Here is a 12,303-nt window from a genome sequence, read left to right as displayed (position 1 = left end):
TTTACGTTGCCCATGCCTATAGTTCATATCAGTGTCCTCAAGAAGAAGAAAAAACACATTGTAAGAGTTGTTCAGATTTTTCACACAAACATTGCTTTCACCTGAAAGGACATCTTTTATCTCAAAAAGTCAGAAGATCAGCGGCCTCTCTGGTTATTGTCACCCCTGAGCATGCTAGATATTGCCAACTGGAGGCTGTCTCTTGTGAGCATGCTAGATATTGCCAACTGGAGGCTGTCTCTTGTGAGCATGCTAGATATTGCCTACTGGAGGCTGTCTGTCAGGGAAGTAGGCTAGCTTCTTACATGGCACGACTTTGTCTTTCTCTGTTTAAATCTCCAGAATGGGTTCCTGGTCGTCAATCCCTAATTAAACTCAGCTGGAGAGCGAGAAGAAGAATGATACTGCCAAATCCTTTAACGACTTGAGATTTCAACAGGAAAGGACGATCAGGTCTTTTAAACAAACTACCGTACTTCTGGATAAACAGACCCTGAGCCCTTAGCCCCTGCACTGACTGAACACGAGGCTTAGTCAGGAAGTGTTGTCCATGAGCCAGGTTCTGCCACCGTGAGCATTCAGGGGCGTGGTGAACTAGCGGTAGCATCACCCGTCGAGTCACAAACCTAATATCACTAGTCCCTGACACTTTGGATAAAATAAATCCCACTCACTTTTCTTGACTTTTTGCCCTACAGATAGGCGCTCCACATTGACTGTAGAGTCCTGTGACGTGTCACTCAGTGCTGCTGTTGGCTGGGTAAAGCTAAAAGAAGTCAATGAAGCCGAGTCCCTTTAATCTCCCTCCCAGGCCTCATCAAAAAGAACGACAAAGCGCCTTAATTTGCTTATTCATGATTTAAACCATGAGGCAGAAGCATTTCATAGAAGGAAACGGAGTAATCCCGCCTGCGTGGATTGAATTGTGGCAAAGCAAACAAGCATTACTGTTTTACGTCTCCAGAGTGGGTTGCTTTCTCTTGTGGTGACGAGGATCCCGTCCAGAGAGATTCTGGCTTGATGGGGCTTTTTTCTCTCCTTCCAAGAAGCATCATCTGCGATGGATCATATTTTTCTGTCCTTTGTTATGTTTTGTTTTGACACTGTAATAGCATCTCTTATCCTGGCCTTCCCGTGAATTTGAAACCGGTGGAGGATCATTCGATACATCCTGAGTGGTCGAACATTGGCACAGCAGGGTCGCATGTATATTTTTCTCCCTCTCAGGTGAATAAAATGTTATCGCCCTGCTGCGGATTCTGCGATCACGAGGATGAAGTGCATGAGAAGCCAAAGCAGACATCACTCTTACAGTTTTGAGCTTTCTTCCAGAGCTCTTTCTTTTCTTTTACAAAGTTAGAAGCACAGACATTTTGGAACTGCAGATCAAAATTCTCAGAGCATGTTTATTAAAGAACTATTGTTTTGACAAAAAGTGCATGTTCCACCATTGTGCTGTCTCCCAAGTAGCTTTGAGTCAAGTCCTCAAGAGTGACTTCATTTTTAGATAGCTGCAAAATGTAAAATGTCATCACCATGAAGGACATATAAGGCATGAAGATTCTACCACATACTGAACCACTTTAGTCTGCTGTGCCCTTTTCTTGTGATGCCATGGTCGTGTTTATTAGACAAAATAATTGCTCCTGATTGTAGATGACCTCATGTTTGTCATGTGTGTTTGTTTGTAGGTGGTTTTGAGGTAAACAGCAGTCAGAATTGCGTGTTTACCAAACGATGGCAAGTCGTTAAACAACACTTTGGGTGTGAGTGAGTGAGTGTTAGATATCATCAACAAAAAAAAAGCCTTCCCTTTGGAAAGATCCTTTTCCGAATCACTAACGGGATGTTTAATGTTTGTCAGGGGCCACTGTTTGTTTACAACAATAGTATCAAACAACTTATGTTTCCATACAGTGAAATCATTAGCACTTACCCAAGTTCTAGGATTTTATAGTTTAGAAAAAAGGTTACAAAAAAGCTTTTATCTTAACATGTTTTAACTGCTGACTTCTAGCAGTCTTCCTCGGAGGAATTGCTAGACTGTATATAAGAACATTAAGTATATATATATAAGTCAATCTACATTAGGCTAAATTAACTTGTTTGGATGAAGTTTATGATTACAATTCTAGTTTTCATTACTGGAAGCTGCATAACAAAAAAACACATTCACATGCTCTTTAACCACACAAACAAAAACATACAAAGGTGTTTACAATGTCAATTTAAGGTTAAATAACAAAAATGCACCCACCCACCCTTCTGTCTGTTGATTCTGGTTTTACCCTCTAACAAGGAATCGGTTACTTTGTCGTGTAGCTTGGCTGGAGATAAAGCAGTTTAAATGGGCCATTTTTTATCCGTGATGGATTTGCAAATTTGGAAACTTTGTCTCATCGTCCACTAGAGCACTGGAGTCATTTCAAGCAAATTTACTTTCGTAATCAAACTCTCACAGATGTCAGAATAACTGTTGTTTTCTTTTTCTTTTTGTCAGTTGCTTTTAGCAACTGCGTGTTGAATTGTTAGTTGATCTGTCTATGACAATAATGATCTTTTAAACACCCATCGTCATTTGTTTCTTCATCTAAATGCTCAAATTTCTTTGCAGGATTAAATAGATATTCCACAGGGAGTCTGACGTAAATTATTATTATTAATGTATATTAAGAGAGTATCCACAAAAATAAATGCAGCACTGAAAATGGCATCATTCTGAAGAAAATTGTGACTGCTATACCAATTCAGACGCATTGAGTGTCACCTAATACTAATGTATTTTTAAGCTTCACATCTCTTATACGAGCATCACAATCCGCTGTGGGAAGAGGACTTCCTGCTCAGGCAGCAAGTCAACTTTTTTTTTTTTATAAACCTATGACAGCTTGCCATAGCCTCCTACATCACTGTATTTTCTCATGGAGCGATGTGGCCGAACGACCCAAGAGAATCCAATAATTCCAAAAGCATTACTTCCCCTACTAATACTGGATAGCCTTTATTCTTACTTCCTTCTTTCCCGTCTCGCCCGTTTTTTTTGTTTTTTTTTAACTCTCATTCCTTTGTCCTGTCTGACTTTGTCTCCCTCTACATTCCATGCTCTCTATCTCGGTCCCTGTCTTGCTTTCGGTCTCTTTTTCTTTTAGCCTCTCTCTCTCTCTCTCTCTCTCTCTCTCTCTCTCTCTCTCTCTCTCTCTCTCTCTGTCATAGCATGCAATATGGAATCTTGAATCACCTGGAAACTTCCTGACTCCTTTGCTTTGCTGGCAAAAAAATGAGACAAAGTCCAAAGCAAATAATAATAACGATGGCAGGACTGTTGGAGTGAGACGGCAGCGGTGGGTTTTGTTCTCATGCCTGTCTAGGAAAAGAGATTCACAGCGGGGGCACCTTTTTATTGTCAATACGTTTCTTTTTATAACATCTGTACAAAATGTGTACCACAATAAAAAAAAAAAAAACTAAAAAAAAACAACTGAAAACTTTAACATAAAAAGAGGGTACAATGTGCTTATGTGTTTCGTCTCAAATATATTTATATTTTATATTTATATATATACTACTAAATAATATTTCCAGAGGAGAGACAAATACATTGCTGTTTACAGTTAATTTACAATTAAATTATATACACTTCTTTATAAATCGTACAACAAAAACATTCTCACAGTGCATTTTTTAAAGTTATAAACAATGGGGACAAACTTCCTTTGAGATTCTGGCAAACATTCATTGGCGCATAGTCCTAATGTTTTCAATAGATGGGGCTCGAAATGTCATGTGTTGTTTCTTTTTTCGTTGAGATGAACATACTATAAATAAACAGACTGGAGAAAATGCTGGTCTAATTTCGTTAAATACCACATCATAAAAAGAACCTTTCAGCGTACTCTACATTCTGACGTGAATGAACATTCATACACGTTTACCATATGTAAAGACATAATGCAAAACATTGTTTCCTATAAAAAGACACAACAAAACTACATAACCGTCCAAAGGCCACATATAACTTCTTTGTGGAGTCCGTTAAATAGCTCATGAAAGGGCAGCGATGACAACACTCTGCTGAAATGTGTGTTTGACATTTAACTGTTGGAAACGGCAGTGAGCCAGCGGCACGAAGGTGTGTCTAATTGTTTTGCTGGACTGTGTCAATCATGCATGTTTTACATTACGCTACCAGAGAGGTCTTGGCACGCTTAATTATGGTTCCTCTGTGCCAGTCCTCAGCAGAGCAAAACACAGAGGGAAAGAAAGAAAGAGAGATGGAAGGAGAGAGAAAGAGAGGGGGGGGCAGAGGTCCCTGGAGCAGGTAGAGTCCTGATAACCTCGTCTGCCTTCTGAGAGTTGCTTTAAACCAGTGATGCGCAACCAACCCCCCACACCGACACCCCCGTTATGCCACATGGGCCTAGTAGGAAACGGGTTTCTATCTTTCGGGTAAAGTTAGGATATAATTGCAGCGTGAAACATGTTGAGAATTGGACAACTCTCGACTACCTGGCCCCTGACCTAAATCTGAATGACATGGGAGAGCTTCACAAGGGGCTGGAAGTATGGCTGGCGAGTCACCATGGCGACAGTGCTGCCTACACAAGATAGCATGAAAAAGATGCGGCGACCTGCCGTGACAGGAAATTACACCTATGGTGGGGGGTGACGGGGCAGGGTGGGTTGGGGGTGGTGGCGGGGTGTTCTGTCTGTTTCAGGAGGAGACAGAAATCCATCTCCATCAAAATGAGTTTTCCACTGCATCCAAAGTATCTCTCCGGAAATAAGCTAATATGAACTTTTTTCAGCTCATAGTCGTTTCTTCCCACTTCCATTGAGAACTTGAGTTCAGGCAATGGGCTTTGTAAATAGGCCCTGTAGCTAATGCTACTACTTGCTCCCAGTTAGGAATCTAGTGGCCCCAGAGCGTTTTTAATTCAGATGGGATATCCAGGTCATATGCCTTTGTTTTTTTAATGAAGCAACATCCATATGCAGTGTATGCCTGTATACTCTGTACACCTCTCACAAAATGAATGTTAACTTTATGGCCACATTTTCTATCACATACAAATGTAAAAGTGCTCCTCTGCCCACGTATGGCTCCTGATCACATTAGCAGAAAAGGTCAACATTGTATTTTGCCACTCCAAATTTTTTCATTAAAGCAATGTGTTTAAGAAAGGACAAAAAATGGCGCACATGGCAGTGTTGTGCAAACTGCAGCCTTTTTCTCCTTTCTTATCAGTTATACGTTTGGCCTAGCACTCTAAAAAGACGAACAACAGACTGAGTGAAGCCTGCTCCTACCACACAATTCTCTAAAACAATGTGTTTGCCATTCAATGTATACCAAACTGATTGATCGCTTTTCTTAATACCAAAAGAGCTCCCAAGCAGAAGGAGTTAGCCCATCAATGTGAGGCTCTATTGTGAGAAAAGGCATGATGGCGCTAGCCGTCAGTATTCATGCCAAATACCCTCACTGTCCTCTGCCACTGTGCATGGATCAGACACTGATTGGCTTGTGGTCACTTCGTTTGGGGATATGGATCCTAATTCCTAATGCCACAGTAAACAGTTTTTTTAGTTGTATTTAGAAAAGAAAAAGAAAAATTTTTTTCAATGTAATGCATGTTGAAATGGAGATGTGCAAAAAAACAAGAGCTGTTATGAATTATGATGATGCAGAACAAAAGAGAAAAAAAAGCTGAATTGGATGCTAGTTAGAGAAGAGAGAAGAAATGATCTGAGCAGTCCTGAAGAAAACAGGGCCTGTATGTGTGTACTGTATGTAGGCTACTTCCTAAGGGGAAAGAAATAGGAAAGTAAACTTAAGCTCAACACCAGAACGACTCGATGACTTGATAAGAAATAAATCTTTGCCACTGGAATTTCATTAATGCTTCTAAAGCCACATGGCATTTTCCTTGGCAAAAAGGAATGATAAAAACAAAGGCAAAAATAAGAGACATGGTAGCATAATACTGCTTACTTTACCCTGTTAAGTGGCATAGTCGGAATAATCAGTTCCAGTACTGCACACAGCGTGTTCTGCTCACTACCGAACAGCGTTGACCAATCTGGTTCAAATTCGCATCTCAACAGCAGACCACCAAAAAAGCTTAAAAAACTAGTGATTTCATCAAGCAAGCACAGTGGCAACACTAAACCATGTCTCTGAATGTACTAACCAAAAGAAATGGTTGGGAATAGAATTTTTGCTGTAATCGTGGTAATCATCGGTACTAACCAATGATTTAGTATACTTTCACAACGTATTATCTTTAAATCTGTTGTTGAATAGATGTTTGGTCACGGATAAATATTAGTATCTAAAGTAATGTCTAATTAACACATTAACACATTGGTTAACACACTGCTTGTGCTCTTGTAAACTGACAAAAGTACATGCTCCACGATCGCGATGCATCATGCTGTACTGCACACACTAGCATGGGGATAACGAATGCCGCTCAAATGCCACTAATGATTTTTTGAGCTTTGACCAACTCCAGACAGCTACATTTCTCATTTCCTTTTTATCTCAGCTCATTTTCGAAGTTCACGGAGCAAAGTTCCTCCATTTACAAACTATATATGTTACAGTTGCTTGCCCTTGTTGAATGATGGTTATGTTCCAGATGGTTCAGCAATGTTCTGCCGCTGCCAAGAGACATTAGCACTCGATCACGCAGTTTACCTCTGACAGTATGCTTTGTAGCCATTAAGAACTCCAGACCTAACTCTCGTATGGACTTGTCCGTTATTTTTTCATTCAGTAAATTTGGTTGGGGGAGGCAGAAAAAAATGGGGGAATGTTGGGGGGGAGGGGGGGGGCTGTCTATGACCTTATGCCTGTTTCAAACACAATCAGAATGCCCAGTGACAAACTCTCAAATAAACACAGCAACACCCACATACAGACACACACGCAGACACACCCACACACAGACACATACACACACACACACACACACACACTACCATAGACACACACACACACGTGTGGATCCATACACCGCGCCCCGTCTCCACAGCATAGGCATGCCATGTGTCAAAAGTGTAAGGAGAGAGAGGGAGGAGAGAGAGGGGGAAGAGAGGAGGGGAGGGAGGAGAGGAAAGGGACAGGGACAGTCTGAGTCCAGGGCTGGCGTCCCCGTGTCTCAGCCCGCGTCCCTCAGCGCTACCTGCAGCCGCAGCTCTCCACCACCATGTCCTCGTACTGTTTGTAAACCACGTTGTTGCCCGAGTCGATGTAGAGGATGCTGATGGGGCTGAGCTTGGAGGGCACGCAGCAGCTGGGCGGCGTGGCGTCGGGGTCCATGGAGTTCATCAGCGTCTGGATGATGGCGTGGTTGGTGGGCTCCAGGTGCGAGCGCAGCGGGAAGTCGCACACGCCCTCGCAGTGGTACGCCTCGTAGTCCAGCGGCGCGATGATCCAGTCGTCCCAGCCCAGCTGCTTGAAGTTCACGTGCAGCGGCTTGCGGCTGCAGCGCGTGCGCCGGCGGCCTCCGCCACCGCTGCCTCCTCCTCCTCCTCCTCCTCCACCACCTCGGCCACCACCTCCTCCACCGCCTCCAGGCCCGGTGGCACCTCCTACCCCCCCACCCCCAACTCCACCGCCCCCCCCCTCCCCCGGTCCCCCCCACGCGGCTGGTCAGGGCAGTCCTCCGGCGTCTGCGCCTCCGGGGCCGACGGCCCTCCATGCCGGGGTCGAAGGGCAGCTCTGTGAGCAGACTGGCCCCCGACATGACCCTCATCTTCTCGCGGATCTCCCGGAACAGGTTCTCCTTGCGGCGGGTGCGCGTGAAGGCCACCAGCAGGGCCCTCTCCTGGGGCTCCCGTCCATGCCGCCCGTAGCCCACTGCCCAGGGCGCGGCGGCCTCGTCCGTCGCGTCCGAAACCACCACCACGTCAAAGCACAGTGGGCTGACCGCGCCGTCACCACCTCCGCTGCTCCAGCGCGACTTCCGCTGCATCTTCAGACTGGCGCTGACGTCGAAGACATCCCACTGTGTCCCTGTGCCAGAGTCCAGAATGTCGATGGTCTGCGAGCTGATTGGCTGTCGCTGGCCCTCCGGGTCGCTCGAGCAGAGGAAGAGCAGCACACGGTACAGGCTGCCTCCTCTGGACAGCACGCGCAGCAAGTCCGGCGGGGCCTTCCGCAAAACACGCAGCTCTGCCTCCACCAGGTCATCTGCTCTGGAGAGACTGGACGAATCGAAGACGTAGCGCTGCCTGCTCTCAGCTGGGATGTAGTCTGTGAACAGTCCAAGAAAAGAGAAAAGAAAGAGAAAATTGTGGAATGATCATTTAAGTGAAAGCAAAACAAAAGTGAGACGACAAAAGGAGAAAAATCAAAGGTGCAGAATGATAAGCCGCGCACAAACGAGTCGCCAGGGATCCTCCCAAACCAAAACAACGCATCAGGACTTTGTCTAAGTCTGCGTGCTTGCGAGAGACAATTCCCACAGTGACTCAGAGAGCATATCACACATTCTCCAGCCAGCACTATTTACAGTCTGCCGAAGGGGCTTTGTTGAAAATGCCATACACATGGCAAGCCCTCTCCACCCTCAATGAGAATAACATTTGGGGCCTGAATTGTTTCTCCAAATGCAAGCACTGGAGAGGAGTAAGAGAGAGAGGGAGAGTGAAAGAGAGAGAGAGAGAGAGGAGGTGGGGGGGGGGGGGACGCTTGGACACAGCCAGGTGGGGAGGACTTGGCTGACCCGTCGGTCGGCCTCTCAGCCTTTGGCAGTGTCTGCTAATTACGCTGATTGAGTGAGAAGAGGCTTTGGTGGGATGCTGGAAATCACTGGGGCCTCGGGGTCTGTTCCCTCCTGTACCTCACACACACACACACACACACACACTCACACACACTCCTCTTGTGCTCCCTAACCTCATGAAGCGGTTGTAAATCGTAAAGGAGTGGTGGGTGGCTGGGGGATTGTGAGCTTCTAAATTTGAGACATTTACAAGAAAGAGCTTGCCGATGAAGATGGATGCCTGCTACGTTTAATTGCGCGCTATTGCCATATGCGGCGTTCACTGAGCGCTTTGTCTTTGTCGCCGGTAATGAAAGTCAAAGTATGACAGGCTGTCGATGTTTTATACTTGTCCTCTCCCCTCACCTTTGTGCACACAGGTTCCCAGAAACTACTTTTTTTTGTGTGTTGGTCCCACTTCTCCCCCTGCTCTACTGCAAGTCCCCTGGACAGCTGAAGTGATGCAGAGAGAAAGGTTGGCTAAGGCAGACCAGACCGACTGTCTTGGAGAAAAACAAATTTTGATGTTGACATCTTGACGTCCAACTCAAACAAGGCCCTTTTTTTTTAAAAAAAGAGCCACGCAACCTGAAACCCAAACCGCAGTTTTCATGCTTAAAACATGAAGGGAATCGCTTCAACACACGCAGGGAGATGGAGACCTATAGGCCAGATCGGGCTGTTGTGGAAGACAAGGGCTCACAAGAGAGAAAGAGAAACAACGGAATCGAGTGGAACTGCTTCCAACCAGTTGCCACACAGGACGTGTGTACCTGCAGTCAGCCTGTAGCACTGACAGAGACATGAGATGTGTAAAGAGGAGAGAGGAAACACACACACTGAGACTGGAAGATGACACATTGACAGCGGAGAGAGACTGAAACTCTGTATCTGTGTGTGTGTGTGTGTGTGTGTGTGTGTGTGTTTGTGAGAGAGAGGGGGGGGGGGGGGGATTAATGGAATAGGAAAGAAATGACACTCAGATACTAGGTGAATATGTATCTATGAGACAGAAACAGAGGGAGGGAGAGAGAGGAATGGAAAAGCACTCAGGCAAAAGGGGGAGAGAGAGGAATAGCATAGAAGGGAAAGATAGTCCAGTACAAAGGTGAAGACAGAAAGAGAGAAAAACAGAACAAAATGGAATGCTACTCGAGTAAAAGGTGAAGCGAGAGAGCATGCAGGGCAGTGTACCATCCAACTGGTTCTCATATCCGCTTGTCCACTAAACTGTGACATAACCAGCAAAAGTGCTCTTCGAAATGAGGTTTCGCTGCTCTGTTATTACTGTCATTTTCTGTCTGGATTCCTTTTTTATTTACCTAATGATTACAGATTGGATCAAGAGGGTCTGTCTGGTTTTAGATATGCTACCTTGCAGACTGATTGGCTTGCTTTGTTGGGGGGGGTTGGAGTCTACGAAATATAGAAATACTTTGTTAGAAAGGCCTGAGGCCTACATTAGAGGAATACCAAAAGACAGTTACTATCGTTTTTTATCGAAAATAAAAAATATATTTCTTGTCTGCCCCTGTTGTTAGAAGACCTAAATACAAACGGAAGTGAAAGTGATATACTTGAGTCTTATTGATGGCTCCATAGCTCAACTAAACCATAGTGAACCCTTGTTACATTGTATTAGCAAGTCCACATTCATGCTTTATGCTACAGTAGCCTACATTAAACTCAAGATGGCCTGTCATTACGCGGTTTCCAACTTCGACAGGTCCAAAAGACGGTTCAATATAGCCAGTACAAAATTCAAGATTATTGTCATTGTACCGCTAAAGACAACAATGCAACAAAATTACGATTCTCTCTAACTGAAATAGGCCTACTAAAAATGACAAGAGTAGCCAATAGGCCTAGGCTACAGTTATTTTCTGTTATTGTAGAGGTGTCTATGATAGGCTGCATGCCACACAATCCCTCTCCTCACAATGACTTCAGTACATGGTGAAGTTTGCATAAAACTCTATGAAGTCTGTTCGGTGAACTCGAAAGGGCTGACAAAGAGTATTTTGTTAAATACATACTCTACGTGACAATCTTTATTTGAGCATCGGTTTTAAATTACACTTTATGTTGCTCTGTCTTTATCAGCAACACCTGTGCGGGGCAAGGCACACTGTTTAGCTCTAGGTGCAAGGGACGTTTATTTATCACAGATGTTGGAAATTCGAGACATTTGACTTCACATTTCTTTAAAGGTAGGGTTTTACGTAAGTAAATATCCAGGGCGTAAAAATGTTAAAGAAGTGTCACTGAAATTCTGCGAATTTTAACCATCAAACCCTAAAATAAGACGACCTTTCAGCACCCTGTAAACTACTCTAAAAAATTATGTCATGAAAATTAGAGATGCTCATATTTATACATAGGCCTAGGCTAAATAAAACAAGCTACCTAAATAGATTGTTAAGGGAATATCTATTCTAGCAAGACAAATAATCTATTTCAGTTAAAAACAGTTGCTGTCCAGAAAATGTTCCCCAACTAATATGAAAAAGTCTGTGGACGTTCTGGCAGAATGCTCCTAAATTAAGTTTGAATTCAACAAATTACTGAAAACTGATCACATTGTAGGCCTGTTAAAAGCAAATCGCTCATAAACACTAAGAAGAATATTGAAACAACTTATTTTAATGTTCTACGATCCAGAGTAAAAAGGCATCAAATTAGTAAAAAGTCTACAGCCAATTATTGCTTAATGTTTTAAGCCTAATGTTTTCATATATAATTATATATTATTATTATTATTATTATTATTATTATTATTTTAGATAACCTAATGAAAGTCCTACTTTTGTTCGCATTAATCTAGTATTAATTTAACGAGTAATAAAAAAAAAAAACATTCGCCAGTATTTTTGCGACAAAAATGAATAGCCACTGGATCGTTTTCATTTCACACAAACATTAACGGTCCATTTTCATTACTACATACCTTTCCCAATGTCCATAAAGCTGGTGACCGTGTTAGCGTGCCTCGTTGAACGGGAGACGTTGTTATTACCTCTCCTCTCCAGCTGAGACAGAGTCCTGTACAGTGATATCATATACGACGGTATGTGTACTGCAGTACCATTCCGCGGAGTCTCACTCCTGGGGATAGCACTCGATTGTCCTCGATTCTGCACATCCAGATGCGAGACAAGCCCGTGGTCATCCGCGGCGAAAGGGTACTTCAGTGACCCAAGGACCGCTGCGTAAAGACCATTCGCAAAGAGGAAGGAAACACAAAGAGACAGAGCAGCAGCCTTCGTAGGATTCATTTTCAGTGGTCTCTGGCCGAAATGGGAAAGTTGGAAGGGTTTGATGACTTTGGAAACTCCCCTTTGCTCTATAGATAATGTTAATATCATGGATCTGACTGACACTGAGTCAGTAAATTGCCTGTTGCACTGAATGCCATCGGCGCCCCCTCGCGACTGAGAAAAGACACATCAAATGAACAAGATCTTCAGCAAACTTCAGAACCTTCAATTAAGAAAGTCAAATATGATTTTGGAAAGGGTGCAATTGTTATAGA

General features: G+C 43.7%; 1 protein-coding gene across 1 annotated transcript; it reads right to left on the bottom strand.

The window, feature by feature from the left end:
* Positions 1 to 6,963: 6,963 nt before the first annotated feature.
* gdf7 (growth differentiation factor 7) lies at positions 6,964 to 12,046 on the bottom strand. The gene is made up of 3 exons (XM_042072565.1): positions 11,719 to 12,046; positions 7,652 to 8,260; positions 6,964 to 7,593 (listed from the first exon to the last, which is right to left on the bottom strand). The coding sequence occupies exons 1-3, from the start codon at positions 12,044 to 12,046 to the stop codon at positions 7,184 to 7,186; spliced, it is 1,347 nt and encodes a 448-aa protein (XP_041928499.1). The 3' UTR covers positions 6,964 to 7,183.
* Between the last annotated feature and the right edge of the window lie 257 nt (positions 12,047 to 12,303).

This window comes from Alosa sapidissima, chromosome 19 (genome assembly GCF_018492685.1).
Source record: "Alosa sapidissima isolate fAloSap1 chromosome 19, fAloSap1.pri, whole genome shotgun sequence".
In the NCBI taxonomy this organism is placed as follows: Eukaryota; Metazoa; Chordata; class Actinopteri; order Clupeiformes; family Clupeidae; genus Alosa; species Alosa sapidissima.
The sequence above is the reverse complement of the archived record's forward strand: the minus strand, read 5'-3'. Positions and strand labels throughout refer to the sequence as shown.

Excerpts from the sequence above, each read along its gene's own strand:
- gdf7 (XM_042072565.1), bottom strand. The coding sequence starts at position 12,046 with ATGAATCCTACGAAGGCTGCTGCTCTGTCTCTTTGTGTTTCCTTCCTC. Across the intron at positions 8,261-11,718 it reads CTTTATGGACATTGGGAAAG|ACTACATCCCAGCTGAGAGC; the intron begins GTATGTAGTAAT and ends GACTGTTCACAG. Across the intron at positions 7,594-7,651 it reads GAGGACTGCCCTGACCAGCC|GTGCCACCGGGCCTGGAGGC; the intron begins GCGTGGGGGGGA and ends GGGGGGTAGGAG.